The sequence below is a fragment of the Phragmites australis genome, chromosome 21, assembly GCF_958298935.1.
Source record: "Phragmites australis chromosome 21, lpPhrAust1.1, whole genome shotgun sequence".
Taxonomy (NCBI): Eukaryota; Viridiplantae; Streptophyta; class Magnoliopsida; order Poales; family Poaceae; genus Phragmites; species Phragmites australis.
The window spans coordinates 4,026,858-4,054,478 of record NC_084941.1 but is presented as its reverse complement, the minus strand read 5'-3'; the positions used below and the strand labels follow the sequence as shown (position 1 = coordinate 4,054,478).

Sequence of the window (27,621 nt, the reverse complement as noted above, 5' to 3'; positions counted from 1 at the left end):
AAGCACACATAATCTTGTGCTGCACCAAGTGAAAGTCGTGAGCTTGGTTTGGAATGCAGGAACGGGATCCAACACTGGAAGAATTGCTGGTAGGACGGGGTGCTGGACACCAACTGCCCATTCCGTCCGGGTGGATTGGACGTACGAGTTCCAGGTGAAGGACCAGATCGGCAACTTCTTCTACTTCCCCTCCACCGGCCTGCAGCGCGCCGTCGCCGGCTTCGGCCGTGTAATCGTCAGAGCCGGCCCTGAGGGGGTCGAGCGAGGTGGCCGCCCCGGGTCTCCAAAACTGAGGGACCACTTCTCATGTACCTGTGTATAGTATGCATGTCTAACAGTATGATAACAGATAGAAATAGGTCTAAAATAACAGGTAGGTCTAGCAGTCCGCACGGTAGGACGTAAGTGACATGATTCCTCCGGTCCATAAAAAATCAAGTAACCTGTCTGTCTAGCCTATTTGGTTGTTTGCCTATTTCGTGTTTTCTTCTGTCCATATAGTCCAATTTCCTGCATTTCGTGGGACCACGACTCCAAAGTGTCCCGCATGCCTGCAACTTCGATTGAGGACATGCGTCAGTCATTGCCATATGAGTTTTCGTTGCTGGTTTTTTCTCCTCTATAGTTTCTACTTCACATCAAATGAATCCGACCCTTACTGAGATCGCACGTTTGAAATATGGAAAGATCTTCGCTCACTCCGGCAATCAATGAGTCTAGCGTTTTTACTGTGGTGCTGACACCTGCGAGCAGATAGATCTAAAACTACTATTACTGGAAGCTACCTGCTGCATGTACCGATGAGTAACTAGAGCTGTACGGAGCAAGTTGTACATAGACATGTGAGTATCTCTATCTAGCTAGCATGCATTAACGTAAGCATACGTACTTGTACTATGATCTTTCATAATTTTATTTTCGCATGCATTTACGATAATTTTGTTCCAGCTTACCGTAACGGACGCATTCTATGTTGTTCAAATTTATCGTAAATGCTCGTGAACTTTACCTAGAATATTATCTTTGTAATTGATATATAAATATTTTAATATTTATATTGAATAGGTCCTATTTTTAATTTCATCTGGAACTACTAAAATCTCAAGACGGACGTTGCTCATCGCCAACAACCGGGACATCATCCCCGTGCCCTTCAACCGCCCCAACGGCGATATGGCCATCCTCATCTGCGACTGGTACGACAAGAACCACACGGTAATTAGTAACACCGAACCAGGCACTACCTCATCAAAATCAGTCGCGATGCCATTGGTTTTGATGAGTTTCGGATTGGAATGTAGGATCTGAGGAAGATGTTGGACAACGGGAAGCATCTCGGGATGCCGGACAGCGTGCTGATAAACGGCATGGGGCCGTACCGGTACAACGACAGCCTTGTGCCGGCCTGCATCGAGTACGAGACCTTCAATGTGCATCCGGGTAATTGATTAGTCCCCTCGTGTTAGTACTCAGTGGTACTATATTCTGCGTCAATCCGTAAAGCTGACGGGCTGGCAAGTGGAGGAGCAGGTTGCATGGATTTCAATTTTATTTTATAATTTTTTATTCATTAGCAAAAGACCAAAAATTTATCAAAATTTCGTCCTCTTTTATGTGGGTATCATATGTCAACAAAAGAAAATTTTAAATTAGATATTTTGTTCTTCTCTAAAATTTGTGAAATTTAACCGAAATTTCGGTAAAAAATTAATTCCTGTTGTGCATACCATTTGTTTTTCTCTTGGGGAAGTTTCATAGTACTAACTTTCCAAGGGTTGGTCCTTCACTTTCATAGTGTTAAGATATGTTAATGTAACAGCCCAAAACCAAGAGGATCAAAAACTTTTTCCAAAGAAGATAAAAGATTTTACGAGAACCAAATAAAATCCTAAGTGTGTGTATGTACCTTTATGCATATACACATATATGTGAGTATGTGTGCTATATGTATAAATACATATATACATTGAGGGTTATTTTCTCATAAAAGAATATATATATATATAAGTTGATTATTTTTTGATTGATTGTTTTGTGAGATAATATTTATATATATGCATGTGGTATATACACTGTATTTATAGATATACATGTGTACATATATAAGAGGAACCAGAATAGAACAGGAAAAGCTTTTAGATTAAAATAGGTTGAAACCCTCCCATATAGTTAGCTCAACCGGTCCTTTTCTTTCCCTCTCTTTTGTTCTAGCCCGAGCCGGCCTTTCTCCCTTCTAATTAGGCCGCGCCTCGGCCCAGCCGGTCGCACGTCATTCTCTTCCACCCGGGCCGTAAGTCAGTTGCCCACCTGCCGCTTTCTTGCCGAACGCACAATCCCGCCGACCCGCTTTCTCTCAGCAAAGCAGCCCAGTCAGCATGCCCAATCAGCATGCCCAATCAGCTTTTATTTTCTTTTTTTAATTGTTTTGCCGATGTCATAATGCTTAATTATTACGTAATAAATTTATTTCCTGAGCTTAACACATGAAAAAGATTGGTTTGTTCTTTAGATCACAGTTAACTACATAGTTTTTACTGACTTTTGTCATCTAGTGCTGCAGTACTTTCCTTGTTTATTCTCTGTCTTATTAGTTCGTCAAGCTGAACTGATCACTATACGTTTTAAATCATTTTAAATCACACCAATGCTGCACATTTTGCTGCTATTTGCTTGCTGTTCAGTCGTAACTGCCCAGTAATACATGCGGTCCAGAAAGAGGTCGTTAGGTTGCAGAGAACTGCCAGTGTTCCTGAATGCGTCGGTAGAGTTTACTCTGTTGTCACGACACCTGTGACTATTTCATTCTTAGACAGAGAGCAGGGCACTTGCTTCTCCTACTGTAAAAAAGGGCGATGCATTTTTCAATTGACTGAAAATAGGCAACAGCCCCGCCGCCTTGTCGCCCCGCTCCGCCCCAGGTCTGCTGGTGCCGCCGAGTCTGCCTCCCAGAGGCTCCCTCTTAGCCTGGCGACAGAGGAATCCATTGCTGGAAGCTCGCCGTCGGCGCATTCACACCATCCAATAATTTCAGTAGATTGAAGAATAAGAAGCGTGTAATAAAAATCGCTCATGAACTTCAACGTCTCTTGAGTCTGGACGAGTAAAAAAAAATTGTGTCGAGATCATATAGAGCTGCCTGATACTCACCATTTCCACACTGATGAATCTGTGCACCGATGGATGGATGGAGCAGGCAAGGACGTACCGCATCCGGGTGCACAACGTGGGCACGTCGACGAGCCTCAGCTTCCTGATCCAGGGCCACAACATGCACGGTACAGGTGAGGAAAGCTTGTCTTTGTCAGAAAAAGAAGTGATCGATGGCGGCACTATTTTTCAGATTTGACTCGAGCACATGAGCCCTGTTCTTGCGTCGTTCAGGTTTACCCGGGCGCGTGGACGGCGGTGTTGGTGTCCCTGGACAACGTCGGCATCTGGAGCGTGCGGTCCGAGAACCTGGACTCGTGGTACCTGAGGCAGGAGGTCTACGTCAGGGTCGTCAACCCTGAGGACACCGGCAACAAGACCGAGACGGCCATCCCCGACAACGCCCTCTACTGCGGCCAGCTCCACAAGTATCAGAAGTACGGCCGGCCTCCGGATCACAATCCGCAACCTGCATGGTTTTGCTGACTTGGTAATGTTGCTTCCGATTCCATGCAGGGAGCAAACTCCGCATCACAAGATGGGGGCATCGTCTGCGGCGGCGGCGGCGGCGGCGCTCTCGTCGTCCGTGGCGCGCCGGCTTGTCGCAGCTGCTGTGCTTCTGCTCGCAGCCGTCGTAGCTTGGTGCTGAGTGACTCCGTTATGTAGGATCAGAGGTGTAGGCTAAGTCGTTTTCGCTGTCGATACGCGTGAGCTGCTTTTTTGCGTGCCGGTGCTGGACTGCGCGTCTGCGCCCGATAGCCCATGGTTCATTTTTTCGCTCACTTTGGGTCGTTTTTAGGAAGGGTCGATTGTTCATTTCTGACTAGCGTTGTCGCAGCTTATGATTTCATTTGTTCATGCCTTTGTTCACCAGGATCAATCCTAATCTTAGCAACAATTTCTTCTGCCTGTCTAGCTTAACTTCCTTATCTTCATCTGAAACCGGAATCTGTTCTGTTCAGTGGTCGCAAGGCCGGCAACCAAGCAGGTTCAGAAAGCAATCTTACAGCATGATGGTTACATGCCTTCTGGTTACAGCTTGTGAGCCAAAAGCCACATCACTGTGACTGCGTCCATGGCACGGCCAAGAATTACAACCGTAGCATTTGCAGGCACGACGGTTCTGTGGAATTTGATGCCCAAGCGACAGTTCTTTCCTACCTTTTTCTTGGTGGCATGAGGACGCATCGATTATTAGAATCGTTTATTTATATTGAGATTCATATATATATATAATTTATTAAGAACGTTTATTTATATTGAGATTCGTATAAAAAATAGATAAAAAAATTATAAGATATAAAAAATCAATAAATAAATAAGTACGAGTAAAGATTATCAAATGGATCGTGAGGCGCAGCGGCTGGACCAGAGAGCAACCCAGAGCCGTAACCCGGCACGGCCTGGCGGCGGCTCGGTGACTTGCCTCTTCTGTTGTTTCCCTGTTTGGGTAGTTCTTCTGGAGTTCTGGTGGTAAACTGTGAATGAAATGCGTGATGAATGGGTGTGTAATCAGATTCAGCAGTTGAAGAACTTCGAAGCTTTGGAACCTAACGGATATAAATTCAACAGATTCAACAGATTCATCTTTTGAGGCGAATATAACTTCGAATATGAAACAAGTCCTGTACATGTAACTAATATGGATCAAGTATATATGTACCTGTATGAGACTGGAACTGGATATAGAAATGTTAGGCCCGCGAGCCTCGTCGACCCAACAGAAATTGTCCATTTGCAAGGCCCATTTGGTGCGTGCAGTCCATGAAGCCGTTGAGGCGAAGACGACCTTCGGCTGATCATCCGTTGGGTGCCCGTTGAAGGATTGGGAGTTTTTTTTTATATATTTTTCAAAAAGATTCCTACAAATCTTTTCATCTAGAGTATATTTTTGTAATTATTTTTTAGAAAATATAAAAACATAAAAGCATGTGTTTCATGCCCTTACGCAAATGCCCCATTCTATGTGTTTCATCCGCTTGACTGGAGGATTACATAGGGAAAAATAATATGGAATTACTAGTAAGTGTGCCCATGGAACTCTGCGTGTCTAACAAAATAAATTTGATAATGTCAGAGATTCTAGTGCGTTTCACAATATCTCTAATCCCTGCCCTGAATTATCTACTTGGAACTTTCATCTCAGGCACCGTTGAGCACTTGAGCCAATGCCATATTCCTGTCAACCCTACTTTGGTCTTCTTCAGCGTCATTGAAAAAAAAACACACTTTGCCTTGCGCTCTGCAGGCCTGCTTTAAACAAGACATCCCTAAGTCAAAGGGTTGCGTTTTATCCAGAGTCTCCCTGCATCTTTAACTATGGCCATCATTAGGATTACTAAACTAACTTAGCATAAAGTAGCCCACCAAGTACCAAAAGTCACAAGCAGAGACACAAAAAAGAAAGTGGCAGTGCATATCTGATCTTACCTCTACCGAACAATGATTGATTTCACAGGTATGGAGTGTGATGATGCCAACCACTCGCTGCTCCTGCATCCTTCATGCCTGTCGGTTTCAGGGTTATGCACTGACACAGTACGATTGGAGCAGCAGGAATGGAATTGGAAAGGGAGCTTTGCTCTGCATTTGCAGGCCAAGACAATTAGGCAGAGAATCTTCCCTGCAGCTGAGGAAGATGCATCACCTATATGTTGGTGTCATCTTGCGCAAACAAAATCTGTTAGAAATAATTGCACTTTTAAATTTAATTTAATTTAATTCCTATATAACATGAATATAAATAGATACATATAATTAATTATCGACTAGCTCAGACGAGCTCTAACCAACTACGAGTAGAATCAACTAAAATTTGATCAACCTCAATTAGCGTCGACTATATGCTCGAGAAGGATTTTATTGAGGCTCGCTTGAGCAAGTCAATAATTGATTATTTATATCTATTTATGTTTATATTATATCAGAAATTGAATTAAATTAAATTTAAAAGTACAATTATTTCACTTGAGAAATGTATCGACTAGAACACTTAAGAAGTATATCGACTAGTTCACTCGATTAAACACTTAAATAGGATTATAGTACACGTATCTGATGACGACATAAGATGCAGAAGATCCCGTGATATCGATGCAGTAGGCGATAATGAAGATGGAGTAGTCAAAGTTGATCTCGATGTAGCAGACGATGACGACGGTGGTAGTGTAGATGAAGTAGCACATAATGATGTAGAGGAAGTAGATCATGAGCAGTCGCAACGAGCGTTTACTAAAAACCTTATTCGTCCTCTCCCGGTGTAAGACCCCAAGATCGAGAGGTTCTGGAGACCTGCTCTCCCATTCGTCAGCGCATGCCGGCGTAACGGGATAGAGTAGTCTATGTGCGATGGCACAACAACGAGAAATTAGCAAAACCCTAATTGCGAATATGCAATTCCGTTACGCCACCACGATCGATAACCAACATAATTTTTATATATTTATCTGTTTGTCCACACGACAAAAAGAAATAAAACCGTAAAAAACATGCGTAAGTAACTGGACCCGATTTCGATAAACTATTTACACAGATATTGTGCACATGCGCTCTCCACCCCGTCCAATGAAGCGAACACGCGCGTACGTGTGTTCTCCATCCACATTTACTGGTAAGGTGGGTGCCCCCTCGCCGGCCAGTAAATGGTCGTGCAAATTGTACGGCTAGTATGGATTATTAACACCATAATATTTAAGGACAATGTTTTAGACTTTAAATTTCTTTCCGAAAATACAGGAGATTGAATCCATCAATATTTTCATATATAAAAAATGTTGATATCGAAACCAATGATTATTGTAAGCCATTCTCTTAACTTTGGATGGCCCCATACCAAGCGAATTTTCATTCGCAAGGGACTGGTACAAAGTACAGCTTGGCGTGACGGTCAATGTAATATAATACTCCCTCCAATTGCAAATATACGTCGTTTTAGTCTCCTTAACTATTCTCTAAATATAAGTCATTCTCGAACTTCTATGTATTTTTTCTCTTTTATTCCCGTCTTATCCTTTTTTAATAAATACTATCAACTCTCACAAATGAATAAGCTATCGTTTCTAATACAGAATAAATAAAGGGTAACAAGGTCATTTGATCTACTTTTTTAATTCTTGTGCACAAGTCTAAAACGATCTACATTTGCAATCAGAGGGAGTTATTGTATAGTAATTGACTGGTTTAAAATTGAGTATTTGTTGAATAAATACGTGTAGATTTAATTAAATTCCTAAATTCATGAACAACAACTAATATGCCATTATTATTATGCAGCAAGAGTATATGATAGGTATATACTGAACTACAAATATCTCATATACTCTATAACAGAAATGGCATAGTATTGTTCATAGTAAACATATCGATTAGTAGCGAGCGATGGGTTTTAGGGACCTCCTCTCTCGATCACCGGTGTATGCCGGCGCAGTGAAACGGAATAGTCTATCTGTGACGGCGTAATAGAGAGAGAGGAATTAAACCTGATTTCAGTAGATCACAGTGTCGTATGTTCGCGCCCTTCGCCCCGGCGAGGCGAGCAAACGTGCATGTGTTCTTCTAGACTTCTCATTCACACACGCTAAAATGGGTAGAGGAGATATTGTTTTTAAGTTGGTATCCTTCCAACTTCGCTAGTAATGTGGACTAAAAAACTATAACCTCCTATCACATGTTAGACATTTAAGATTTATTTGAAATTACACAAATATAACAGATGAATCTCATATATTCTAACAGTATTGGTGTTATATTATGGTCAAGATGGATTTTGTGATCACATACCGCACATCTGCGTGGCTAGCTCTGGAGCAATTCTATTCTTATTTGGAATAGCTACTATCTTTATCTATTCTTTTTTAAAACACTTGAAATGGCATTTGATGCAAATCAACATGTCACATTTTGTTGTTGTTACTCACGTTTAGCTATTCCTACATTTTGGTCATTATAAAGCTTTAAAGGACATTTCTTGCACATTGCACGGTATAGTTGTAAAACTTCGAAAACCACTGCCAAAGCTCTAAAGGGTACTAAATGTATATTCACTTCGTTACAAAGTTCGTCTCAAGTTACGAGAAAATTCAAAAGCTAAAATTCAGTAAAGAAGGCAACGCTTCTTTGTTTGCACGCGTGCATTGTTAGTGTTTGTATGCATGACCGCGCCCTCGTGACACTGAGTTAGTTTTTTTAACGAAACGGGTACAAGGTAGTAACTAGTTATATTAATAAAGAAAAAAAATACAAGCAGGACCTCCTGGAAGACCGCTTACAAAAAGACAATACTACAACAAGCTAAAATAACATCCACTACAAGCTAAAACAACATCTAAACAACCATAGCCATCTGGAGAGTGCACAACACACGTCGCATAGCAGCACCGGTGATAAACGCTAGCCACCGACACACCCCTGCAAGCAAACAATGGTCAATCCACACCCACACCAAATTGACCGTCGCCGTGCGAGACAAATTGCCACAGAGAGGAATCTGATTATCACCGTGTCACAGCAACCACCTCTGAGACCGTCTCATTGCCTTAGAGGCCACACCGATCTAACTACCGCTAAGCGGGACCGGCCATCGCAGGGTCAAGCTAGACCACCGCCTGTTGCCTTACCACCATGGTGACTTTGTCCGCTGAACTGAGCTAACCGGTATCATGCAGGGCTAGTCGTCGTGACCCGCCACTCACTGGTTTGCCACCACGCTGAACTAGCCGCTTCTAAGCGAGACTAGCCGCCACATTCATCACCCACCGTTTTGAAATCATGCCGTCCTTGCTGTCACATCAAACCAGTCACTGCCATACAGGACTAGCCGTCACCTGTTGTCAACAACACAACTCTCATATTATTATTACCCTTTTTATATACCGTGTGAGTTAAAAGATATATTTCCCATATTATTATTTTTTGAAAAATATATTTCTGATAGTATGTTTTATGCTACAATGAACTATGGTCATGCTATTAGAATATGTCCATTTATATATATTTCATCCATTTTTAGGGTCCTTAATGCCAAGTATGTGTAAGGACATCTCCAGCAAGACTAAAAAACTGTAACAGCAACATGTATCTCCTTTTGCTGATCCGACTGGCTGCAAACCTCTCTAGCAGGTACTCTTTTCTACTGCTACAAAGATAGGGGAGGAGAGAGGTATCTAAAATTTGAGTACCTCTCTCCTCAGAGATCGATACGTGAGTTTGAAGAGAGAACGAAAGTAATAGAAGTTAATGAATAAAGTAGCTGCTGAAGATGAAAAAAATTAGAGATACTATAATAGTATTAGAGGATACTTATAATATCATTATAAGAAATAAAATTTTAAAATATCTGTTAAAGATGATAAAATATTCGTTTACAAATTCGGCTTTGCTCGGCTCGAGCCTTAAAGCTCGATCCAAGCCTGAAATGTAGGCCCGAAGTACATTACCACACGGGTGGGGCAAAGGACAACAAGAATGAAACAAATAGGGTCTCGCTTGAACCTGGCCTAAACAATTGCTTTATTTATTTTTACACGTAAAATGACAGCACAAACTGAGTTTAGGCCCAACACAAACTGAGTTTATTTGCTGGTCCGGTCTGAGCCTGACCTAGCCTGCAAAATGCTCAGGTCTGGTATAGATGTCTTCTGACACCTGACTTAATACTGTCAACCCAACTTAACAGATTAGGGGCAAAGAGAGTGCTCATATTCAAAAAGTAGAGGCAATGGCGCAAAGATAAAAAAGAGAATAAACTATCAACTAGAAATCGAAGTTAGGACAAATATGCAATCACCCTATCATAATTGTGAGTTGTAGGCCTCTGTGTGAGTCGCTTTCATCGACTAACAACAACCCAAGCCCCTTCCCTAATCCCTGCCCGTGACAGTTGAATTCTTGCGAGCAAAACAGAACAAAACCATCCACTTCAAACCAGGCAAGCAAACCGGGCTAGAGGACGCCAAGTCTCCAAACGTTGATTTGGTAGAGCATGACACGTGGGGGCAGATAGGCAAGTTGGTGTGCTGCCCTGGCCACCCCGTGGTTTCTGCTTCTACAGCTCACTCCGACGCATCAACCAACTCCGACGCAGGATACAGCAACTCAACCTTGTTAATTAGAGCCGGTCAACGGACCCATTGGGAGCAGTGCTACCTACATCTATGAACAAAACTTGAACTTTACGAATGACTAATGTGCCAGTCACATGTTAATTCAGTAGCACATCTTTTGGTTCATGAAGTACGGAGTATTTTTTGGATAAGATAGTTTTTAAGGTATGTTTGATTAAGAGAAGTCAAAAGTTTAATTTTGATAAATAAATTGAGAGCTGAGAAGCTAGTTAAAAGTAATTTTTTAAAGTAACGTATTGAGAAGTTAAAAAATTATTATAAAATCTAACAGTTAAAATAAATACAGTTTAAAAAACATAATTTTTCAAAGAAACCAGAAAAAAAAACTAAACAAACAAACTTAGTAGTATTTTTTAATTTTTAAGTACTTAAAGTAGCCAAAGCATTAACGATTAGCTATACGTAACAGTGGGGCAGCAGTTCAAGTGTTTCGCAGAGGTTTGATATTGGAGTCTTAAGTTTCTTAAGAGGTGTTATACGAGAGTTCAAACTTTTGAGAAGATTTCATTCGAACCTCTAGAAGTTCGCATGATTGATGATGCAATAAAACAAAATAAGTTGTTGCCATGTCGACACGTTCCCTACAACCAAAAATAAGTTGTGTGGTACCACGCATACAGTGAGTCTAGTTTAACTTGGCTGATAATATTTTCCGTACTTAAATTCATAAGTGGAAATGTTTGGAGACATTTGGATCGAAAATGCTATCCTAACATTTTGATTTTTTTGGGATTGACAACTTTTCTAGTACAACGAGAAAATAGTGGTCGGCCGTGCACATATTCTTACTTAACGGGTAAGATTTAAAAAATGAGCAAAAACAAACTGCTCTCTTTCCGTTTAAAAGAGTAACGTCTTTAACAGTAAAATAGAGTTAGGGTTCGTTTGGTTCGGAGAATTAGCTCATGGCCAAACGGATATATGAGAATTGTTTGGGTCCAATACTTTTTCAAGGAACAACCTGGGAATGAGAAACAAACGGCGAAACCTTTATAAGGAGAAACGAGAGGTGATTCCTAACATGCCCCCGACACCACCTCCCTAGCTCCGCCGCCCACCACTCGAGGTCCACCTACGTCGCTCGATCTTCGAGCTTTGCCACCCCTCTCACCATTGGCAGTGGTAGCCAATGTCGCCCCTCTCACTCATCTTCTTTGTCTCACCCTCTCTCCGTCCAGAGCCCAGTTGAACCGACGTCTTACCCTCTCAGCTGATTGATAAGTGAGCCCAGCTCTCTATATCCATGAAATACTCACTTAACAAACAAAACAAAATCAAATCGAGACAAGGATAAATTAGTTAATTGCACCACTAAACTCTCCTTAAAAACATCAAATTCAATTAGGTACCAAACGATTTTCAGAGAAAATTATTAAGCAAAACGTCTACGAGCGATCTAATCCCTACCAAACGATCCCTTGCTTCCCATGCTCTTTGGCCATGTTCAAAATGTAGGAATTTTGCTGGGATCACCGTTCGATTTTCATAGTAGTTCAGAGAAGCCCGCATATTCTCATACGAGTCTTTCAAGCACTGGGAATGGATCAGTCCTTCCAAGCGTACTTTTCGAAAAGAACGGCAAGAGAGCTGTCAAATTCACGAACATTCCAAATTTCGGTTCTCAAATGTTTTTCAGTCAATCTACATCGCTAGTGTCCAATGCATAAATCTCTCTCTCTCTCTCTCTCTCTCTCTCTCTCTCTCTCTCTCTCTCTCTCTCTCTCTCTCCAGAAACCTTCACGAGCGTAGAAGCATCTTTTCTACCGAACACCTAACCTGCCTCCACGCAGAAATTCCTACTCTTCCACCCCACTTCTCCCGACGCAGACAGCCTCGCTGCTTTTGCTCTTGATCCCAGATCCCCCAACTCCTCGCTCGCTCGCGTCCTCCTCCACCTCCCTCCCTAACTCCGCACCACCCCACCGCCCCGCAGCCACCACTCCCCTCCCACTTCCGCGCTCCCGCAATTCGCATCGGCGACCCCCCGCCCCGCCCGGCGGCGGAGACAAGAGTGGACCGAGCAGCGCGGTGGTGGGCGCAGCCATGCTCCACAAGTTCGCGCTCGCGTTCAAGACCAAGACCATCGAGTTCTTCGCCGAGGAGGAGGAGGAGGACGAGGACGCCGACAGATTCGCGCCCTCTCCCGCGGCGGGGGCGGATGGCGTCCTGGCGGGGCAGCGGGTGGTCGTGCTGAAGCCCGACCCGATGAACCCTAGCCCTAGCGCGGACGGGGTGGGGGAATGGGAGGCGGCGGGTTCCGAGGTGGAGGCGGCCGTGGAGGCGGCGCTCGCGACGGCGTCCTCGTTCCAAGCGGCGTACCTGCACCTGCAGGCCGCGCACGCGCCGTTCCTGCCGGAGGCGGCGGCGGCCGCGGACGCCGCCGCGGTCTCGCACCTCCGGAGGCTGTCGGAGCTCAAACGGCTCGCGAGGGGCGAGCCGGCCCCACCCGGGCCGGAGGGTACCCTCACGGCGCACCTCGAGGCCCAGGTGCGCGAGAACCAGGCACTGCTACGGTCCTTCGACGCCGTGGTGAACCGCCTCCAGGCCGCGCTCGACGCCAAGGACGCCGCGGCCGCCTCGCTGCGGCGGGAGCACGAGGCGCTCGACGACGGCAACGCGCGGCTCGCGGCGCGCCTCGACCGCGCGCTGGCCCCGCCGCCGACGGGAGCAGGCTGCGGTGGCGGGGACGCCGTCGGCGCCATGCTGTCCGCGAGCGTATTCGACTCTGTCCTCCGCGACGCGCTCCGCGTCGCCCACCGCTTCGCCCGCGCGCTCGCGGAGGTCCTCCGTTGCGCGGGATGGGACCTGGCCGCGGCTGCAGCGGCTGCATACCCCGACGTCTGCTACTCCAAGCCCGGTCACTGCCGCTACGCCCTCCTCTCCCGCGTCTGCCTCTCCATGTTCGACAGCTTTGACTCCTACCAATTCGGCAGCACAGCTGACACTGCCACACTTCAAGGAATCGAGCTTGCTATCCGTCAGAACGAGTCATTGCAGCAATTCATCGAGCACTCAGATGCAGACCCCATGGAGCTCATGCATTCAAGCCCCGATTGCGAATTTGCCCAATTTTGTGACCGTAAGTACAAACAGCTGATCCATCCTGGCATCGAATCCTCACTCTTTGGGAATTCAGACTGTGGGACGTTGCCAGTGATGGGTGTGGCCGGCCCACTCTATGAGCTGTTCATTGCAATGGCAAGCTCAATTTGGACGCTCCACAGGTTAGCCTGGGCGTATGACCCGGCGGTCGGCATATTCCAGGTCGGCCAGGGCACAGAGTACTCGTCGGTGTACATGGAGAACATTGTCCGGTCGAAGGGTTTTTCAGGGAGCAGGGAGCTTGGGAAGCTGCTGCGACCGAAGGTCGGGTTCACAGTGGTGCCAGGCTTCCGGCTCGGCGGGACAGTGATCCAATGTAGGGTGTACCTAGATTGTCAGAAGAGGGAAGAAGGAATTATAGATTTGAAATGAAGGGAAACAATATAGTCAAAATAGAAACTGTACATTTGGAAAGAAAAGGAGGTTGTGTAAAGGCGATCAAGAACAGTGTGTCGAAATAACCTCGCAGGATCAAAGTCGCTGCTGGATGATCAGTATAAATAAAAGGCGATCAAGAACAGTGTATCGAAATAACCTCACAGGATCAAAGTCGCTGCTGGATGATCAGTATAAATAAAGCTATTTATCTTTTGTTTTAGTTTTTGTTCGGCTGATAGGGGATGTTTGTAGTGTTGTACAAAGGTCATCAGATTCAGAGAGCTTTGTGTTCTAACATTGTCGAAGATTTATCATCTAATCTTTGGTAACTTATTTGTGTGTAATTTGATTCAATCTGTAAGTGTATATTTATGATCCTGTGCTCGTCAATCTCTTGCATATTCAGTAAATCAGATACTGCATTCTGTCATTGTATTGCCATTGTTCCCAGGTCGTTCATCTGCCAGTTGCTTGCTTGATTCAGAGCAACGGCACAAGCTTGTTTGTCATTCAGTATTACTGCTCCGATATGTAACTGCCGTCTGCCGTTACATCAATGTCTTCTTTTTTTAGGGAATGCTAAATGTCTGATAAATTATTTCTGATTCAGTATTGAGTCAGGTGACATATTGGGGCGTGTCTAGTGTCTTCTCGAGAAATCTGGCGACTCACACTTTCCTTCCACCTGAACATAATTTCAGTCTCCTTTACTGAATCTTCTCGCTTTTTTCCGCTGAAAGTTTGTTCAATTGCATCGTCCAATATCAGCGCTCGAGTTCTCTTTTCGATTGAAAAGGTTTCGTACTCATGCAGCTACTTCGCATTGATTTCTAGTAGCACTAGCACCCATCCTTGACTCTGCTCAGCTGTCGGCCTGTCTGGGTTCTGATCACTGTGTCACCATAGAGCGAGCCCTGAGGGCCAGCAAAATAATTTCTCACGTTTAGGCTTACCAAACTAACTGCATCTTTTCACAGTGTCACCCAGTACAGTAGCAGTAGTAAACTTGCAAGTTGCAACTGCAATGTTCTTGCCTGATACATACGGTCCATTGTATTCTCGCGATATTCTGGTACCTCGCCGAACAGTGATCACCTTTAGTCCTTTACCTCATCTTCAGAGCTCGGAAATGATAGGTACAAGACTGTTCGGAGCGCTGGTAATTTTCAGCTTCCTACCTGAATCGAACTATTTAGTGCGAAATTCCTACGCACAACAAGGGGTGTATGCAGTCTTTGCCCGTGATTAAGAGGCAGAGCTGGCATGTTCGTTGCTTGCACTCTGGTCCAGCAGCCGGCCGGGGCAGGACTGCTACTCGGATGCTCTGTCCGTGTGCTAAACCTTTTGGGTTTTGACCTCGCAATAAGAAATGGCTTTGCCGGATTCGTGTCGTGCTCCCTTCGCGGTTCACAGCGCGGCCGTTGGCAGCGCGTGCCCGTTATTCTTTGAGTTCGCTTTACTCCCGTAAGTTCTTGCCGCCGAAGGCGAGCATATTTTGGTGGTCGCCTGCCACCTGCGGAGACCGGAGGCTGCAGCAGGGCTCTCCATCATGCATGCATGCTGCCGTTGGCAGGATTTGTACTCCCTCTATTTTCAAACACTTAATAATTTTAACTGAACACGTATACATAGATAATCATTAGTTAAATAAAACTTAACTAAAATATTTCTGATCAATATAGTGCACACATAACGAGGTAACAGGTCAAACATGGTAGGGGTATTTTAGGAAAATATGTATTAGGAAACGTGAATTGTCAAGTATTTGCAAATAAAATTTTAGTTAAAGATTATTAAAAAAACGAAGGGAGTAATATATGAGCCTCGGAAGCTGTGTCTAAAGGGAGGGGGAGGTTGATACAATGTGATGGTTTTTACTACTTGTTTGAGATAACGGCATGCGGTAGGGGTTTCAGCTCAAACTTTTCTTTTTCAAAGAAAATTTGTCTCCAACTGAATTCTTTTGTGGTTCTTGTTTTTTTTTTCACGAAAGGATTCTCGTTTAGTTTAACACTGTAATGGTTTTTTTTTTCACGTTTTCTGTCAGGAAGTGATTCTCACTTCTATTCCCTTCATCCTAAGATTCTATCTTCTTTAGTTTCATTAATCATTTCGAATTGAAGCTGTTGAAAATATAATCAAAATAAAGAAACTAGGAATAAAGAGGAAAATAAAAAGAGTATGAAATAAAGAAAATATAGTTAGAGATGATCTCAGAGGTAGACCACTGAAGAGTGAAGAGTGCGAGGCTTTTTAACTCGCCGAGATCGTCCTTCTTGGGATCTTGGCACGTTGTTTTCGTTGAGATCCTGAACGATGTTTTGTTTCGCCTCCGTTGCCACGTCTAAAATCTTGTGGTGCCATTGTCTGGACTATGGATCGGGAGTAAATGCTACCTGCCTACTCTAATTCTAACCTGTATTTCTGTAGTTGTGATCGTGTGTCGCGTGCCGTGAAACGGGCCGAACCCGCTGTTGACTCACAAGTAGATCGGCCTAGATCCTACGCTATCTAGTAGATCTGGATTGACTCACTGTTGTTTTTCAGCGTCTAGATCCAAGGGCCTTCTTAATTTTTATATTTTTTAAAAATTTTACAACGATCTTCTCAATTTTAAAATTTTACAACTCTATACTCCTGTCGTTAGTGTTTACTAATTGGTGTTAAAAGTAGAGGTGAATTGTTTATTTTTTCTATCAGCTTAGACTTTTAGTTAATTTGATTAGTGTACGCAGCTTAATATAATAATAGACTTAGAGGTCTTCAATTCAAATCTTGACAAATATAATTAAAAAAATTACAGCAAATTTCTATCTTCACATCTAAGCTCTGAGAGAGCCTTTGGGTGAGAAGGAATGTCGACACGGACGGCACGGCAGTTGGGCCACGACGGCCGTTTCAGCTATAAGCCCATCTCAGCATGCATGCTGATGTTAAAATGGATCTGGGGCGGCTCCCCGCGTTCGTCGGACCTCTGTTCGAGTAGAGACGGACCAAATATTGGCTGCGCAACTCCCTACCAGCCCGCAGCTGGGGCCGACCGCCGACCCGACAAACAGCCCCCGCTCGCCCTCGCGAGCATCGCAGGCCCGCGCCGTTGCTGGACCAAAGGGCCCCGCGCGCGGAGCAGCTGGTTGGCCGCGGCCGTAGCCTGGTTCGGCACGTCCGCGCGGCAGCCGTCGGGTTCGGAACGTGCAGCTACCTTGTGTACGTGCCATCAAAGCTGCGCGCGTACGCGCACCGGCGCACGCACGGCGAGTCGCCCGGCGGTGATCGCACGGTCGAGCTGCCGGCGGGCCGCGTGTGCTCGATGAGTTGTCCGGGCTGCTGCTGCACGCGCGCGCTGCGCCTCCGTACAATCCATTGGCGGTACGGGAATCACGTCGACGGTTCCGATACGGCTTACGGTACACTGTATACAGCTACGCGTGCGTATTCCTCAAAGAACGGTGAGTGCACAACGCGCGTCGTAAACTTGTGCGCCAAGACCATGTACTACAGGGTAGCCATGGCGGCTATGTACGGTCTCGAGCTAAATAATACGGTCCGTGGTCTTGAACTGCAGACACTACAAATAACAACTTATTCCGTATAGATTTTAAATTATATTATAGATGATTATAAGTTCTATCTCGGTTACAGGAACGGTTTTCGGAGATGGGTGGACCTATTTCCATATACGTTTCATCAATCGTATCTGATTGAAGGCACGTGTAAATAGATGATTTTCAAATGCGAAAAAAAGATTATTGATGAAAAACAATTATCATAGACGGTTCACTTAATCCGACCGTATGTGCTAATATATTACCACATAAGTGAATCACCTATGGTAATATATTAGCACATACGGTTCACTTAATACGATCGCTTGCAGAAATATGTTTACATATACGGTTCCTTAAGTCGACCGCTTATGCTAATATATTATCATAGACAGTTCACTTAAGCAACCATCTGCGCTAATATATTACCACATGTAGTTTTTTAAGTGCACCATTTGTGGTAATATGTTTTCACATGAGGTATACTTTAACATCCGTCTGTAGATAGATAGAATACCACGTGCACTTTATGCATTTATTTTATTTCCTTTAGAGTTCAACACAGATATTCGAGACAAACAACAACATTTGAACATATATTTACAACACAACAGATTTCAACATAATATTTACATCGCAAGATAATATTCATCCCAAGCCAATATTCAACATAAGTACAACAATAACTCAACTAATATTACTAAAAGTCATTCCTATCCCATTCACATAGCCTCTGATGACTAGCCAATTCACCTCCATAGTCAAATAATCTGCTATTCTTATGGATAACTTCATGCATAATGAACCGATGCCACGACACTAAGGTCGGCGGAGCACACCTCACCTCAACTGCGGCAAGCACATAGAAACTCACGCACGCCAGAACACAACCATCACCTCGACGGTCGTGGCACGAAGCCGACCGGAGCACCTGCCCCTCGCACTGCCGCGGCGCAAGCGCCGACTGGCATACACCTGCGCTTCAACGGCATGAACGTCGAAACAAAATCTATAACTCTAGTGGCCATGGCACAAGCGTCAGCCGGAGCACAACCTATAGCAGATTAAGAAAGAGGGGAAGCACACAGCACCAGAGCACCTCTCGACAGCCAAAAAACCGAATCCCATCAACTTGCTCGGCCAAAAGACCAGGCTCAATGGCCACCTGTTCACCTACTTGGCACAAGGCTTCACCGGAAAGGAGGAAGTGGTAAAGGAAGCTCAGATCAAGAACCCACCACATCGGGCATCAAAGGCGATGGCCATTGATGGCGGCGGCAAAGCTTGTGCAGTGGATCAACTCTCTCTCTCTCAAAAGGATCTCCTCTCTCTACCTCTCCTTCCTCTTCTCTCTTTCCTTCACCTCGCTCTGTGTGGCCTCCCCCTTCTGCAATCACCCCCTCCCCGCCTTTATAGCGGCGGCTAGGGTTCCCACGCGAAGAAAACAGATCGAGACCACTCTGATTTAGGGGAAGAGATAGGGATGGAGAGAGATAAGCACGGGAGAGCGCGGCGACGGCCCACCAGCCAGAGGAGAAGGGAAAAGGGGCGTGCGCGGCCAGGTGGCATGGGCCCAGGGAGCGTGACGCGGCGCGAGAGAGGCGCGTGAGCGTGAGGAGGGAGGGGGCAGCCGCTCGGGCGCACGGGATAAGCGGAGAGGATAAGGAGGTGGGGAAGAAAGAGGAACAAGGGGGCGGCATACCCCCAGGGTAGGTGCAGCATGCAGATAAGGAGGAAAGGTGGCCAAATCGGGCTAGCCAAAAGGAAAATGGGCCTGTCAGACCCTTGTTTTCTCTTTTTTTTTCTTTTCTTTTCTTTTTATGTATATGTATATGTACACTGGTGCAAATATACAACAAAACGATATCATACACACGTCATTCCACATGTGGTTTCTTATGTGAACCACCTGTGATAATAGAACTATTTCCGCAGGTGGCTCGAAACCGCATGGGGCTTCAACCTACTACTTAGGCGGTTTAGCATGTGAACTGCATGTGGAAAGGAACCTTAGGTGTCTCAAAAAATAGCTTTTATAGTAGTGGAAAAAGTGCATGTGGTATCAATCTTGTTACAAACGGTTTCAAAACCGTCTGCAATACACTTACACATATACAGATTTTTTTTAAAACCATTTGTGCGTAATAAGAATCATAGACGGTTTTTGTTGAAAACGTCTGTAAGTAATAAGAGTCATATATAGTATTTGTTAACCGTCTCCAATACACTTACACACATACAGATTTTTTTAAAAACTATTTGTGCGTAATAAGAATCATAGACGATTTTTGTTGAAAACGTCTGTAAGTAGTAAGAGTCGTAGATAGTATTTGTTAAAACTTGTTTATGAGTAATAAGATTCACATACTGTGTTTGTTTAAACTTGTTTGTGTTAATTGTCACAGACAGAGTTTTTTTAGAAAACCGTATGTATTACCCTTTCCCCATATAAACAAATTTGCTTATAGAGGGAATGATCACACAGATACACACTTCATGATTCATAAATTAAACACATTGACACCTAGTTCGAAATATCAATCACACATCGTCCAGATTACAAAATACATGCATTTACATATCACAAAGGTTAAAGAATATCACACAGATACACATCACATATTGTTCAGAACACATAACCTAGCTAGACATCATTGGCCGATTGATGTCGTCTTCCAAAAAGATGAAATTACTGATATCATGACATCATCGTCTTCCAAAAAGATGAAAAGTGATCGATAAACGTGGATCGATTGACACCGTATTTCAAAAAGAGATATGATAGACAACATCTCAGCATTCTACGTTTCAGAATCAACACAATGTCAACCTAAGTATCATCCTCAATGAGCAGCTCGCAGTCATCCGGATCTAGCTGCACCTTGACTATGTCACGCATCAGCCATAATCAAACTGCGCTGCTGCCAAACCGTTAGTCATAGTTCAGCAAGAAATGGATGTTTAAACATGTCTTGTAGTTGATGAAAATATCTCCATTGTGATGAACAACAAGGGAGAGATTTTCATCCGAAAAAACAGAATGGAGAACGCGGTTGACATAATACACAGGGTCGACTGAGGGGACCTTCATGGAAGCAAAGAAGATAAAGTTCACCTGGCCGAAGTCTACGCCAAGCATCCGCACCCTCGAAACCGCTATAAGGACAACCATATCCTACCACCTCCTGATTGTCGTGAACTGCGCCATTGCAGATCTACGACGAAAACAGGGCTCTGCTATCAATTACACAGATCAAAACAATGAAAATCGTACACAGAATCATATGATACTCACCTCGGTACAGTCAAAGGGATTTGGTCCCGACCGAGTTCTTGCTTCTCCGATGCCGATGGCGAGTGAGGATGACTCTTTTTTAGTGCAGTGGAACACATGATATGGTGAGTGGGAAAGAAAAACACTCATCGTCACTTTATATTGAGGAGAGATGAGTGGGTTGTTTGTATCGGAAGCCAAAAGAGCCTGGGAGACGAGCAGATGTGTGTATGGAGAGTCAAGAGCCAAGTAAGACGTGCGGCCAAATTTGAAAACGTTCGTAGGTTTTTAAATACAAATATGTGTTTATAAAATTCATTTGTTGGCCCTATTTGCAGCCTATAACTGAAAAGTTGTAATAATAGATGGTTAGGTGCATACCTTGTGCAGAGGCCGGAATAAAAACATTCCCTTATTAAAAAAATAGATAAATTTTATAAGAAATCATTTATGATAATATCATAAACGGATTTTTCTAAAAAACGTTTATATCTGTACGATAGAAAAAAATAGATTTATAAAAATCGTCTGTGAGTTTATTCATATCTAGACATCTATTTTATTAGATGCACGTATATTAAAAAACTGTAAAGATATTTTATGTATGACTAATCTTAAAAACCATCTATAGTATAGCATCTATATTCAATTATGATGTAGTAGTACCGTACCCAAAGTGCATCGGTGGATCCAGATACCAGCATGCCACCGGCTACAAACATAGTAATCCAGATACCACTTCCCCCTGCCCCCGGTCGGCACTTTCCGCTGTTCGCAAATTCCCTTGTCAAACCAAACAGCGCCTCTCGTGGCCCGGAACGGCGGCGTGCGCAGCCCCCGCGCCCAAAAGCGGCACGGACAACCGAAAACGCACTGTTAAAGCTCCGCGCCTCCGCGCCGACCTGCTGCCCGCCGCTTTGAGTGCCGGCCTGCTTTAACGGTCCAATCGCGCGAGTACACGCCCGCGTGACGGCCGGGCTCGCTCGCACACGGCGCCGATCCACCTGTAACACACCGGCCGGGCCGGCCGGCTACGTACGTACGTCGTTCGCCATTCATTCACATCAAATAGTGAACACAAACTACTCGCAAATCACGGGGAAGGAGACAATCTGAAAACGAGCAAAAGAGCTAGAGCAGTGACGCTAATACATCACGTTTGACAGAGCTTGCTTCGAGATCTCTACAGTATTTAGAGTTTGTTTGATAAATTAAGATAATATTTGGCTGGTTGAACAAAGTTAAATATGATGGATGGTCCTAGATACGATGGTTTTGGATAGAATGATACTGGATAAGTTGATACATATAAGTTGTTTGTTAGATGTATGTGATGATAAAAAAATATATTTGGTTGGATATATGAGATGGTACAAAAATATGTTCGGTTGGATGTATGAGATGGTATAAGAACATATTTACTTGTTAAAAGTCATATATTATATTCACGTGTAACTTAATTATTTTACAGAAATAATAATTTTTATTTGTTATTATCATGTGAAATGATAAAAAAATATAAATAGAGCATTATAAAGAACTTATTTTTTTAACATATAATTTAGGGTTAGAAATAGTTTTAAAAATTAGTCCATCACATTATGGAAAAATACAAAAAGTTTTAGGATTTTGAAGCAACAGAAGACCACTATTTTAATTTTTTAAATTTTCAGTACTGTTTATCAGTCTACTTTCGGTCCTGGACGATCTCATTCGATCGATTTTTTTGGTATCAATTCATTCAACGTCTATCAAGTATATTCTAGGAATCTGAATGAGCTCATTCCGTATGAGTTGGTCTAATTCAAACAACCAAACGTGTATGTCCTTCGAAGTTGTACGACTTCATCCTGGATGTGATTCTGTTCAAGTAACTAAACATAGCCTAAAGTGATTTAAATATTTATTTTTAATCTAAAATAAAAATAAAATATCTCAACCAAAGATCCCAAACTCTCCACGGCTCCAATTTCAAGAATTTCGTTCTAAAGCTGATCATCCTGGTCTCTAAAAATTTTAGAGCTGACATACCTATATACCACTACCGCTACCACATGTGGACACCACACTGCATATGCATGCTTGCACTGGCCATAGGGAATAGAGAGATAGGGAGGGAGCTGCAGGGCGTTTGAATTCCAACAGTAGCAGGCACAAGCAAACAAGAAAGCAGCGAAAACCGGCGGTCTAGCTTTGGAAAGGAGGTGAGGATTCCAGACGTGGCTGCCTGGCCTCCCTTTACTCGACAGGGAGTGAAGAAGAACAAAAAAAGAATAAAAGAAGCGAAAAAAATATAAAGAGCACTGGAGAAATTAAAGTAGCTGGTAACTAGCACAGTAGCAGCAGCTAGATAGAGGGGGTAAAAAAGAAAAGCAAAGGAGACTCGATGAACTAATACTGACGCAAAGCACAGAATTAGAGCAGGTTAATTAACCATGCGATAATGATCAGCCAGATCGTATTATATGTCATTAGGACAGAGGTTCGTAGTAGTAATTAACAAGGAAGGAAGCCCTAGCTTCATAGCTTGATAGGAGCCAGTAGTTAAGGAGACTCTCAGCAGGTGACACAGTACCATCGTGCTAACAAGGAAGGAAGCCCTAGCTAGCTTCATAGCTTGATAGGAGCCAGTAGTTAAGGAGACACTTAGCAGGTGATACAGTACCATCGTGCTAACAAGGAAGGAAGCCCTAGCTTCATAGCTTGATAGGAGCCAGTAGTTAAGGAGACTCTCAGCAGGTGACACAGTACCATCTTGCTAGCTAGTTAGGCTTGATCAGTATGGAGCAACCCCCATGTTGGCGGCCGCCGCCGCTGCGTAGAGCCCTTCCTTTAGAAGACTGTCCTTTCTCTCGTAATCCTGGCAAGCAAAAAGTATAGATCTAGTGAGTAAATTCACCCTGTTTCATTCATCCAGGGAAAATAATGCTTAATTAGTTCAAGTTAAGAACATCTGTATTTAATTTCTTACTAATTTAATATTTAAGCTCAGTGTTCTTTTGTGCCTCATACAAGAATAGATGACCCACCATATTTGAGGTTATACATGAAGAAATGTGTTTCATGCCTTAGTTTTGAACTATTGGGTCAATTAGAATCTTACAAATATTTTGAAGGCTAATCCAATTAATCGTGAAGAAATTCAACTGATACTTAACAGAAAAAAATACAACTTACAAAAAGAGAAGAATAAATAAATTTATCGGAGTTCTGTTCACCATTTGCTATAAATTTGTAGATTTTGCCAAATAATGGCGATTGAAGGCATGCGCCATGTAGCATTCAAAAACGGCCTTTGGCTGCATTGCCGGTTGGTTAAGAGGTCGTTGCCCCTCGCCCACCCGGCCGGTTTTAAGCTTGGTTAGTCTGATAAAATCAGGCAGCGATTTTGCATACTAGTACTAATATAGCGATGGATGGTTTAAGACCTCTACAAATTAAAGATATATTCTCTTTTTTTCATTTGACTTCCTAAATACGTTCCATTAAACTTTGAAAGTTTTACCATCAAGATGATTTAAACTATATTAATTGGCCAAATGAATATTATATTAATAGTTTTCTCGTCAAAAACAATTTCATAATAGTATACTTCCACTAATTACTAGGTATTGATATAAATTATAAAAAGCAATGATCCAAGTTACATCCCAAAAATGTGAAAAGTTAAAGTACCGAATAAAAAAGACCGGAGTTGTTTATAAAATTCAACCAGAGTATGGAGATCAACACTTCCATTTCTATTTTTTTTAAACACTGGTATCTAGATAGTACATTGGTTTTCAACTTTGAGACTTACAAAAAAGGGACATAATATTAGCAATTCATATGCATTTGTTTTTCTTAATTCAGTAATATGTTGGCAAGGTTTTATTGATTGGTCACCTGAGGTAGGAGGCTGGTCTTCTTGAGTCCCTGGTGATCCGGCATGAGGCCGAAGTGGATATGTGGAAAGTGAGCCCACTGCAGCAGCAACAACAAAATCACCACACCAAACAAGGATTCAAAAAGTGAATGTATGGACTCCTATCATGCGATTTTGAAAGATCGGGAAGCCCTAGGAACAGTAAAGGCATGAGCAAAATCCTAGGGAGATCAGACCAGAAATTAACGGGGAGAGAGAGAGAGAGGAAGAAACCACTGACGTTCTTGGCAGCCGCGCTGAAGGCCTCCCTGTGCGAGATGTCGGGATTGCCAGCCTTGATGCGTTGGATTTCGTCCCTGCAATTGCATTCCCCCCAAGGGAGCCAGAAAAGAAAAAGGAAAGGCAAACGTCAGCTCGATTCATGATCAGCTCAACGACACGACACTGCAATTATTCGTTATCACCGATGCATCATTTGCCATGTCTCGTTAACCTCGCTATCCACTACTCTTCGCTTCCCTTTCTCTCTATCGAGAGCAAGCAGCCCTCTCTCGGTTTTTTTTAGTCTTTTCAAAATTAATATTTTAAAAATAACATGTGAGACATTAAATTTTTAGAAATTAGCCATTTTTGTCACACTAAAATACTAATACATATGGTCCGATCAAAATGTGAGTCACGTCATGTATTTTGACGTGATAAAAAGATCATGTAGCAAAATATCATGACGGTATAACAGCGTGACCACCTTAATCACACTATATGCATTAGTATAACTAAGTTATAAGTTACATCATGAATTTTGACATGACAAAAAAGATTGGTTTTTACAAATTTAGTGTCACACGTGTTATTAGTTTAAAATTACTAAAATAAAAAAACTCGTCTCTCTGCCTCAGCAAAAGCTCTTGCTTCTGCACCCCGGCCCCGGCCCCGGCCCAGGCCGGCTGCCACCACCGAGGCGGCATTGCTGTGACCGAGAGAACCACCAGTCGTCACTTGCGCAATGTAACGCACAGCATGAAAAATGTAGCATTAGTACTACTCACTTGATGAAGCGGTTGTACGCCGACGGCACGCGCTGCCTCTTCTCCGGAGCTGCAGAGAGACAAGCAAAACTGTTAGCCACACAGTCATGCATGGAATAGAACACGACCAGTGCTTAGCAGCACACACGGCTGCTGGACCGTGACGCTGGAGCTCGGCATGCGCCATTGCTCGGTTCCAAGTAGCTAGAGAGAGAGAGAGAGAGACGCTAGATCAGTGCAGGACGCCGGAACCGGCTGCGGTTTCGGTGTTTCCCACAGCGAAAAGGGCTCTCGAGAACGAAACAAAGATGTGTGCCGTTCTCGCTTGGACAGTGGAAAGAGCGGTGTGGGCGACTGGGCGTCGCACTTATTGATGCGACATGTACAATACCCAGGCGCATGTGTCGTTGCCACCGGCCGGCCAGCCATCTGTGCGTTGCTCTCTCCTGGTCAGGTTAGAGAAGCACGGGGAAGACGACTTCAACGGCTTCGCTTCCTCCCAATCGATCTCAAGAAACCGAGCGAAGCTTGGTAAATCCGAAGGAGCGAAGCTTAGGTGGACTCACGTCTGTTGACGACAGGGTTGGCGCGCGGCGACGGCTCTTTGGCCCCTTTCCCCGCCGCGGGCGGTGGCGGCGCAGCCGCTTTCCTGCTGCCGGGGAACAGGCCGCCCAGGCCGTGCTGCTCCAGCAGCTGCAGGCTCGGGTTCGCGCTCGGTATCTCATCCTGCATGCACGCACACGGGCGCAAAATGAACCATGCAATATATGAGGTCATAGCTCCGGCGATTTTGAGTTTTTGACGCGTGCAAGGGCGTGTCGCCGCGTACCAGGATGGAGTGGTTGGGCGCGAGGTTGAGCGAGTGGGGGAAGTGGAACTGGCCGTGGTGCGCAGCGGCGGCCGGCGTCTGCGGCGTGGTGATGGAGGTGGCGGTAGTGGTAGTGGTAGTAGTAACAGAAGCCGGTGCGGCGGCGGCAGTGCTCGGCGGCGTGCCCGGGAAGAGGAGGCCCCTCATGTTGACGGTGAGCAGGCTGCTGCAGTGGCCGCACCGAACCGTCACTGTCTTGAACAGACTGCTCGTCGGCACGCTCACCTGCACCCACGCACAACTTAAGCTTGTAAAAAACTTTGAGAGTTAAAGAACATGGAAAATTGCAGGTACATGGAGAGATAAAAGAGCCGGGGTTCGATCACGGACGACGAGGACGGTGTCGCAGAAGTGGCAGTGCACGTAGCAGAGCTGCTCGCGATCGGAGGCGGGTGCCGCCGCCAACGGCGAGAGCTGGTGCGGCGGCGGCGGCGGCGGCGGCGTCTGCGGATGCGGGGTCGGCGGGAACACGGCGGCGGCGGAGGCCGCGGAAGAGGAGGAGGAGGACGACGACATGCCGACCAACAACCACCGGCCAATCGATTATCGCTGCTTCTTCTGGTAGTGGCAACAGCACAGCACGCGAAGCAACAAACTGGTTTCTTGGCTCGATTTGACGCGGCAACGAACGAACAGAGCCGAGCGTGGTTGTGTACGTGAGTGGAAAAGGCGGCACGCGATTGCTGGCGAGCTACCTGATGGATTGCTTTAGTATCTCTCTCCTCCTCTCTCCCTCTCTCCTATTTGCCTCTGTGATTTGATGGGCGTGTGATTTGATGGTTTGGGGTGACTGATGTGTGATGCAATGGAACCTAGTATAAATTGGATCTGTTGTTTCTGCTGCTGCGATTGGGGAACTAGAGAGAGAAAAGAAGAGAGCGGTTTGATTGGTGAGGAGAGGAAGGATATAAGCAGAGGGGAGACTGCCAAGGGTGGGGGCGTTTTGGTCAACAAGGAGGGAGAGACTGGCTGCCGCACCTGCGGCTAGCAAGCTAGCTAGGCGACGGGTTTCTCTCTCTCTCTCTCCATGCCATGCATGCCATGAGAAGTTGAGAACCAGGCTCTAGAGGAAGATGGCAAAGACAAAGAGGTGTTATATATTTTTGTGTACTATATGTCTCATGTGCATGTACTCTTTGCGATTTACTGTGAGTGCAATATGTGCTGTGAGAGGTTGTATTAGAATGTAACGTATGTATGTGTAAGTGTACATGTACGTGTACGTATGCAACATATTTGACCGGTTAAAGAGGATGGATGCAGACAGTACAGGAGCTGGCCGGCCGGTAAAAT

The 27,621-nt window shown here is 44.5% G+C and overlaps 2 protein-coding genes across 2 annotated transcripts; one reads left to right on the top strand and one right to left on the bottom strand.

The window, feature by feature from the left end:
• The first annotated feature begins 11,993 nt into the window (after positions 1-11,993).
• Positions 11,994-14,138, top strand: LOC133903952 (protein GRAVITROPIC IN THE LIGHT 1-like). The gene has a single exon (XM_062345450.1). It carries the CDS (start codon positions 12,312-12,314, stop codon positions 13,740-13,742), a length of 1,431 nt encoding a protein of 476 aa, XP_062201434.1. The 5' UTR covers positions 11,994-12,311; the 3' UTR covers positions 13,743-14,138.
• Positions 14,139-23,023: 8,885 nt separating this feature from the next.
• On the bottom strand, positions 23,024-27,385 carry LOC133903534 (protein YABBY 3-like). The gene is made up of 7 exons (XM_062344948.1): positions 26,659-27,385; positions 26,290-26,553; positions 26,027-26,186; positions 25,482-25,530; positions 24,713-24,788; positions 24,453-24,530; positions 23,024-23,427 (listed from the first exon to the last, which is right to left on the bottom strand). The coding sequence occupies exons 1-7, from the start codon at positions 26,842-26,844 to the stop codon at positions 23,344-23,346; spliced, it is 897 nt and encodes a 298-aa protein (XP_062200932.1). The 5' UTR covers positions 26,845-27,385; the 3' UTR covers positions 23,024-23,343.
• Between the last annotated feature and the right edge of the window lie 236 nt (positions 27,386-27,621).

What these genes read in the sequence shown, in the direction of transcription:
- LOC133903952 (XM_062345450.1), top strand. Translation starts at nt 12,312, where the DNA reads ATGCTCCACAAGTTCGCGCTCGCGTTCAAGACCAAGACCATCGAGTTC.
- LOC133903534 (XM_062344948.1), bottom strand. Translation starts at nt 26,844, where the DNA reads ATGTCGTCGTCCTCCTCCTCCTCTTCCGCGGCCTCCGCCGCCGCCGTG. An exon ending in CGCCCAACCACTCCATCCTG is followed by an intron (nt 26,187 to 26,289) that starts GTACGCGGCGAC and finishes GCGTGCATGCAG; the next exon opens with GATGAGATACCGAGCGCGAA. An exon ending in AGACCAGCCTCCTACCTCAG is followed by an intron (nt 23,428 to 24,452) that starts GTGACCAATCAA and finishes TTTGCTTGCCAG; the next exon opens with GATTACGAGAGAAAGGACAG.